The 7,608-nt window shown below is 58.6% G+C and overlaps 2 protein-coding genes across 2 annotated transcripts in view; both read left to right on the forward strand.

Moving 5' to 3' along the window:
* The window catches only part of TRIM9 (tripartite motif containing 9), a 58,953-nt gene extending 53,650 nt beyond the window's left edge, over positions 1–5,303 (forward strand). Inside the window, exons 11-13 of the mRNA XM_017738882.1 lie at positions 235–538; positions 1,244–1,406; positions 3,660–5,303. Of these exons, the coding sequence (XP_017594371.1) occupies positions 235–538; positions 1,244–1,406; positions 3,660–3,722 (530 nt within the window). The 3' untranslated portion in view covers positions 3,723–5,303. The remainder of the gene's footprint in view (positions 1–234; positions 539–1,243; positions 1,407–3,659) is intronic.
* A 690-nt stretch (positions 5,304–5,993) lies between these two features.
* Positions 5,994–7,608, forward strand: part of PYGL (phosphorylase, glycogen, liver) — a 14,510-nt gene continuing 12,895 nt past the window's right edge. Inside the window, exons 1-2 of the mRNA XM_017738806.1 lie at positions 5,994–5,997; positions 7,275–7,495. Coding sequence (XP_017594295.1) covers positions 5,994–5,997; positions 7,275–7,495 — 225 coding nt within the window. The remainder of the gene's footprint in view (positions 5,998–7,274; positions 7,496–7,608) is intronic.

Genomic DNA, 7,608 nt, shown 5'->3' on the forward strand with positions numbered 1-7,608 from the left:
AGAGACAAGAGCAAACCCCCCCAAAGTCTGGGCCGTAAACCCTCAGCCACAGTGGCAGCTGCAGCCACAGGAGCTCAGAGCATCCCTCCGTGGTGGAAGTTGTCCTCGGTGGTGGAAGTTGTCCCTCGGTGGTGGAAGCTCCGTGTCCTGCATGCAGCATGCCCTGTCCGTGTCGCTCCGCGCGGCTCCGGCGCGTCCCCACGGCGCTAACCCCGTGTTGTTTGTGTGTTCCAGTTGCTTGGTTTTCTTTCGACCCCGCCTCTGCCCACGCTGACATCATCTTTTCCAATGACAACCTGACTGTCACCTGCAACAGCTATGATGACAGGGTGGTGCTGGGGAAAACGGGCTTTTCCAAAGGGCTCCACTACTGGGAGCTGTCGATCGATCGCTACGACAACCACCCCGACCCGGCCTTCGGCGTGGCACGCATCGACGTCCTCAAGGATGCCATGCTGGGCAAGGACGACAAGGCCTGGGCCATGTACGTGGACAACAACCGGAGCTGGTTCATGCACAACAACTCCCACACCAACAGGTAGGTGGGCTGGGACAGGATCTTCCTCCCGGACACCACAGCTCAAGGAAAAGCCCATGGCTTTGCCAGTGGCACCTACAGGGATGACATCAATCCTGGTCACCTCTGTTGGAGGATGTGCCCTTCCCCAGTGGGGATCAGGCCCTGCCTGCCTGCTGCTGGCTTGCTCCAGTGTTCCTTCCCTGTTTACCACCCCTCTTTCCATTGTGACTCTTCCTGTTGCCATCCCCTTCCCAGTAACATCCAGAGCTCTGCAACTCCCGCAGCAACGTTTGCCTCGACCCGTGTGCCACAGTTCCTGCTCGTGTTCCACATGGGACTGGGGACTTGGCCTGGGGAGAGCATGGGGTCACCTTCCTGCAGCCCTGAGGGCCATTCCCTGATGGATCAGCAGGTTTTGGTGTGGGTGCTGTGGCCTTGCTCCACAGTTCCACATGCTTTCCCCCATGGTTGTGTGGCTGTGGCTGCTCTCAGGGTGGCTTTTCCCTTGGGGACATCATGGCAAGAGGAGAGCAGCTCCATGGGAGGAGAGGGTAGAGGAGGAGGTTCCCAGGGAATCACGAGCATGGCTGGGATGGGAGCAGGTCATGGCCTGGCTCCTGGGTGAGCTGTGGTGTTCATCATCATCAGTCCTTGAGCTCCATGGCCTGAACCCTGAGCCTGGAGCACGGGGGACATGGAGCCACCAACCTCCTCCTCCCACAGAACCGAGGGCGGGATCACGAAAGGCGCCACGGTGGGAGTGCTGCTGGATTTGACCAGGAGGACTCTGACATTCTCCATCAATGAGGACCAGCAAGGGCCTGTGGCCTTCGAGAACCTGGAGGGCCTGTTCTTCCCCGCCGTCAGCCTCAACAGGAACGTGCAGGTACGGGCTCAGTCGGGCTCTCTGGAGCAGGGCGTGACGCTCCCAGCAGTGGGAAGGGGTCACCTTGCTGTCACACTGCCCCTCCTGCTGCTGTCACTGCAGTTGCTGCTCAGGAGCAGGAGCAGGAGGGTTCTCGTGCAGCAAGGGCGGCTTGGAAGGAGCTAAACTTGCACCCTAAACCACCTGTGAGTCTCCAGGATCAGGACAGGCCTCCCTGCAGCCACCAGCTCCTCGCTCCAGGTTTCTCCCTCAGGGCTGCTGAAGCACCAGGGTTCTCCAGCCCTCCTGGGGGTGGGGTTTGATAACTGTGTTTGGTGATGCTCCCCAACAAGAGCCTCAGCAGCTCCTACGGCTCTCCCAGGAGCTGGATGGGAGCATCACCAGGGAGAAGAGCACCTTTTAGAGCCTGTTTTCCATTTTCCCTCTCTCCCAAGCTCTCAGCTCTCCTGAACATCACCAAGCAGTGACACCCTGAGCAAATCCGGTATTTCCATCTTTCATTTCTCTTCTCACTGGTCACATCCCTGCTGTCCCTCTGTCTCAAGGAATCTTCCACACCCTGGCTTTGGCACCTCCCCCCTGCCACTGCCTGCACCTCCAACCCTGCACAAGTGCCCAGGCACATCCAAGGACACGTTGCACATAATGGATCATCTCAGGGTGTCGAGCATTTGGCAGGGTCTTCTGCAGTGGGTGTCAGAGCTGGAGAGGGACTTTGGAACAGAGCCTGGAGTGACAGGATAAGGGAATGGCTTCCCACTGCCACAGGGTAGGGTTGGATGGGATATTGGGAAGGAATTCTTGGCTGTGAGGGTGGGGAGGCCCTGGCACAGGGTGCCCAGAGAAGCTGTGGCTGCCCCTGGATCCCTGGCAGTGTCCAAGGCCAGGTTGGACAAGGCTTGGAGCCACCTGGGCTAGGGAAAGGTGTCCCTGTCCGTGGCAGGGGGTTGGAATTAGATGTTGTTGGAGGTCACTTCCAACCCAAACAATTCTGGGATTTTATGATCACCTCTGTGCAAGGGCAGAGGCACCAAGTGGCCTCTCTAAATGAGGGATCCATGGATTAGGACATGCTCTGCTGTGTCTGTCAGGATCCAGGGCTTACTGCGCTGTCGCCAAGGCAGTGACCGTTTTCCAGCAGCACTGGGACAGAGCTGTGTTGGGACCATCCCAAACTTTGGGAGCATCCTTGCCAAAGTGTGCCACCCCAAGGGTCTCACAGGCAGGGGAGTCTGCCTGGCTTGGAGAAGGGCTGAGAAATGCTTAATTAGGCAACACTAAGGAAGCCCATGTTGTCTATGCTGGGTTTAGGGGTGCTGTATTAATTTGGTGTGATAAAAACGTCCTGCTGTGTGCTGGGTTTAATTCCTGCCTTAGTCCTATGCACAGCCATGAGGGACAAGGCATTTCTGGAGCCCCTTGGCTTTGAGAGTTCCCTGGGCAAGGTAGAGCCTAAATCCCCTGACAACACAGAAATCCCATGGGATGCTGATAAAAGGCTGCTAATTAAGCCAAGCCATTTATTATGCTTCTTCAGAGGTATATGACTAATTGAAAACAACTCTAATTAGGAGGGAAATCACTGCATTTTAGACAGTTTTCTTTAAATCTGTATGTGAAGGGGGAAATGCTGCTGCTGCAATAAAAGGAGGAATTGTGCTCTCCTCCCGAATGGAAGCATTTGTGGAGGAAACTGAATTCCCCCTGTGCCACTCACCAGTGCCTGTGTGAGCACGGCCCTGTCCCCACATCCTGGTGCTGCTCAGCTTCCCCACCACAAAGGTCCTTCCTCCCACCAGCAATCAGCCACATCTCCTCCACTGTCCGTGTCCACTCTCTGTCCCCGTCCCCACTCAGCTCAGACCCTCTCCAAGATCTCCTGTAATGGCTTCACTGTCCTTCAGGCCCCCATCCCCTCTTGTCCATCCCACCTGCACAAAGACCCGGCTCCTGCCATGTCCCACCTCTCTGGCAGCCAACTGTGAGATATGTACGCAGCCAGCTGGGAATGTTTGGGACTTGGTACCGCTGGTTCCAGCAGTCCCAGTTCATCCCAGCAGCACAGAAAAGTGAGGAACAAACCAGATGCAGCCACTGCCACAGTCCTGGGGACATCCCTGCGTCTCTGTTCATATCCTGCCTGTCCCCAGTGCTGCTCCTGCCCTCCCTGGGGACAGTGTGCCAGCTGCCACACCACGAGCTGTCCCAGCAGGCACACTGGGACACAGCTGAGCCCCACGTCTCTCCTTGCAGGTGACACTGCACACCGGGCTGCCGGTGCCTGAGTTCTACGCTTCGCGCTCGGCCATGCCATGAGGATGCTCCCGGAGCCGGCTGCCTCTTCTCGGGATGAGAGGAGCCAGCCTGTTCCCTCCTACAGGACAAGGCCGGCCTGCCCAGCTGCCGGATCCCTGCTCGGCCTCCGGGTCCTGCCCGCTCGCCAGGTCCCTGCTCGGCCTCTGGCCGCAGACGGGGAGGCAAATGGGGAAGGACGATCCTGGCTCTCGGCCGTCTCCGCTCTCCGGCCTCCGCGCTGTCCCGTGTGTGTGCGCTTCGCTCTTTAGCTCTCTTTGGCTGATGAAGTACCTAGGTAGCCTGAGCTGTTCTCCTGTGTCCGCTTTTAGGTTTGGTTTTCCTGATTTGAGTTGGGGTTTGGGGGGGGGGGCAGTTCCGTGTCTCTTTCCCCTCCCGTGGGGCCGGCCGGAGGGACCCCACCACGGGAACGCTTCCGCCCACGCCCGCCTGGTTACTTTGCAGGATATTTCTTTCCCCTGTGGCCTTTCTTGCAGAGCACCCTCGGTCATGTGTAGAGGTGGGTCCTGGATTACCAGTCAGTCTCCATGTCCTTACCAAAACACCCCGCTCTGTCCCGTGTCCCCCTGGGGCGTCTCTGTGGGGCAGGGGGTGGCCATCCTGTCCCCAGGTGCTCCGGGTGCTGGCAGGCCCTTGGTCGGGTGCCAAATGCCCACGGTGGGTTCTCCAGGGCTCACCCACACCTGGGTGCCAGCACACGCGCCACAGCCATAGACCGGAGAGTACTCGCCCGGCTCTTCGGAGATTAGTGTTTATTTTTTTATAGTTGCCATATAAAGCCTAGCCTTAAATTCAACTGATAGTGTCCTTCCAATCACCGGAGAATTCATTCTGCAGTGAGGGTCTGACAGAGAGCCCGGGGGTGGGGATGGGATGGGGAGGAAGGAGAGCTGGCCACAGCCCTGCCACGCACTCAGGAATACGCACCTGCTGCCGGCAGCAGTTCCCGTCGGCCTCCATTCCCTACTTGACTTTCTGGTAATTCAGAGGCAGGAGAGGAACGGTGCCAGCCCCATCGCCGAGCCGAGAGCGCCTGCATGCACGTGTCCCCTCGCTTCGCTTTGCGGTCCCTGCGGAGCCGGGACGGGCAGCGGGATCGCTGCCGGCCGCGTGCCAGCGTTCCCAGCCTGGCCGGAGCACCGCGGCTCCGGGTGGGACGCAACGGGAGCGCCGGCCCAGCAGAAAGACAAGTGTAAATAGCCCATTCCTTCCCGGCGTGCCCTCCTCTAGGACAGTCCCGTTCACTCCCTTGTTGCTCTAGCATTAAGTTTTCCTAATTTATTGGATGGGTGCTATCTCGTTGACTCCCACCGAGGAGTTCCCCCCAGCTGCCGGAGAGCCACGTTGCGGGACAACGCCGGGCAGCTCCTGGGTGGATTCCTGAGGAGCCCCCGTGGCCGGCTCACCTGGGGCTCCTCTCTCAGCCGTCATCCCCCGTTCTTTAGGGTGTTCATGGTGCTTCTTAGAGTCCCAGTGATTGTAAGACGTCGTCCCCCCGTTGCGCGATGGTAGCTGCACACAGCCGCTGTACTGACGAGAAGTGTCATGTTTGCTGTTCTAATAAAGGACTTTTACGAGAGAAGGGCAGAGTTTCCAGAGCATCTCTGTGCTTCAGTTCCCATCTCATCCCCCCTGGTGCACATCCCTCACTGGCCTTGTCCAGAGACAGCAGCAGAGAACGGACAGGACTCAGTCAGTGGGAGGGAGCAGGGCCAGTTGAAGAAATTCCTGGCTGTGAGGGTGGGCAGGCCCTGGCACAGGGTGCCCAGAGAAGCTGTGGCTGCCCTGTCCTTGGAAGTGTCCCAGGCCGGGTTGGACAGGGCTTGGAGCCTGGGATAGTGGAAGGTGTCCCTGCCCATGGCAGGGGGTGGAATGAGATAGATTTAAAGTCCCTTCCAACCCAAACCATTCTGGGATTCTCTGAAACCCAGAGCTGTGTCAGCACTATGAGATGACTGAGGGACAGGGCAGGTCCTGTGCCACCATGTCCCCTTCCTGGCACAGCAGCACCCTCTCCCTGTGGTGATGCCTCAGTCAGCAAGGTCATGGAGCAGCAAGAAATAGGAGCTTCTGTTTCCCACCCTGTGACCAGGAGGTGGCCCAGGAGGGAGATGGGTCACTGTGTTACACCCCTGGGACTTGTGGGGAGCTAACCCAGGCACAGCCAGGAACCCCAAATCCAGCAGCCCCACATCCCACCCATCCTTTTCCCAACCCTTTCCTGAGTAAACTCCATCCCTTCATGAGAAGTGGTGACAATTCCCCATTCCCAAGATGGGTACTGAGCTGGGACAGTGGGAGAGGGGAGGGTGCAGCTCCCAGCCAGGGCTCCCCACTGTGCCTGCAGCCCATCAGCAGGGAAACTGGGGGGGCTGAGGGGTGACCCTGTGATATAAGGAAGGAGAGGGGAGTGACCAAGGCTGGATACAGAGCACCATCTCCCCAGGGAGATGAAATAGAGGCAAAAATGCTAAGGGAAGAGTGGAGGGGGGGCCATTTCCAAGGGAACAGCATGGACAGTTCTCCCAGGGCCGTGAGAAGGACCCGCTGCTGGGATATCAGTGCCTGCTCTGTTTGCCCAGAGTGACTCAGGAGAGGTTTTCAATGTGCAGCCTCTGAGCTCATCACGGGCTCGAGTCCAGGGCTACAGAAGAAAATGCTAATGCATGAAGTGCATCTCAGAAGGATGCTTGTTCCTTCCAGAGAGGGAATGTGCCCAGGACACCGGAGACACAGGAAACTGCATCCTCCCTGCAGCATGTAAAACCAGCCTGTAAGTCATGTACAGCACCGGGAACAGCCCAGGGCCAGAGCATCCGTGCCAATAGGACAAGGGGGAATGGTTTTACACTGACAGAGGGGAGATTTAGGTGAGGTATTGGGAAGAAATTCCTCCCTGTGCGAGTGGTGAGGGCCTGGCACAGGTTGCCCTGTGGCTGCCTCATCCTTGGAAGTGTCCAAGGCCAGGTTGGATGGAGCTTGGAGCAACCTGGGACACTGGAAGGTGTCCCTGCCCGTGGCAGGGGGTGGAACTGGATGATCTTTAAGGTCCTTTCCAACACAAACCATTCCATGATTCTGTGATTCTATTACTCTCTGGATGGAAGCCTGTGCATGGATCTAATCTAATCTAACCCTGCCCTCTGGCACTGGGAAGCCATTCCCCCGTCCTATTACTCCAGGCCCTCATCCAAAGTCCCTCTCCAGCTCTCCTGGAGCCCCTTCAGGCCCTGCAAGGGGCTCTGAGCTCTCCCCGGAGCCTTCTCTTCTCCAGGTGAGCATCCCCAGCTCTCCCAGCCTGGCTCCAGAGCAGAGGGGCTCCAGCCCTTGGAGCATCTCCGTGGCCTCCTCTGGACTCTCTCAAAAAAAAATAGGACCCCAGGGCTGGAGGCCACTCTGCACGTGGGGTCTCACCTGAGCAGGGCAGAAGAGTAGAATTCCCCTCTCCCCTGCTGCCCACCCTGCTGGGGATGAGCCCAGGACAGGGAAAACACAGCCTGGAAAGCCTGCGGAGCCATGGCTGGAAGAGAAGGAGAGGAGGAGGAGGATAAGCAGGAGGGGGAGGAGAAAGCGTTGCGTTGGAAGCTCATATCGGATATTTTTGCCCTTGGGAGGAACCGGAGGCAGGGCAGGGCAGGGTCCTAAGGGCAAGGCAGGACACTGTGGGCGGCCACGGTGCGGGAAGCAGCTGGGAAGAGCCCGGAGCCGGGGGGAAGAGATCCCACGCCATTTCCAGAGGGACTGCAGGCGGGCAGAGAACAGTGAGGAGACGGGAGGGGAAAGGGAGGGGAAAGGGAGATGCTGCGGGGGAGGGCGGGAGGCAGTCGGGCAGGGAGGGACCGTGACACGGGGAGGGGACCGTGACACGGGGGGGGAGACGCGGCGCGGG

Source organism: Corvus brachyrhynchos, unplaced genomic scaffold (assembly GCF_000691975.1).
Source record: "Corvus brachyrhynchos isolate BGI_N302 unplaced genomic scaffold, ASM69197v1 scaffold245, whole genome shotgun sequence".
In the NCBI taxonomy this organism is placed as follows: domain Eukaryota; kingdom Metazoa; phylum Chordata; class Aves; order Passeriformes; family Corvidae; genus Corvus; species Corvus brachyrhynchos.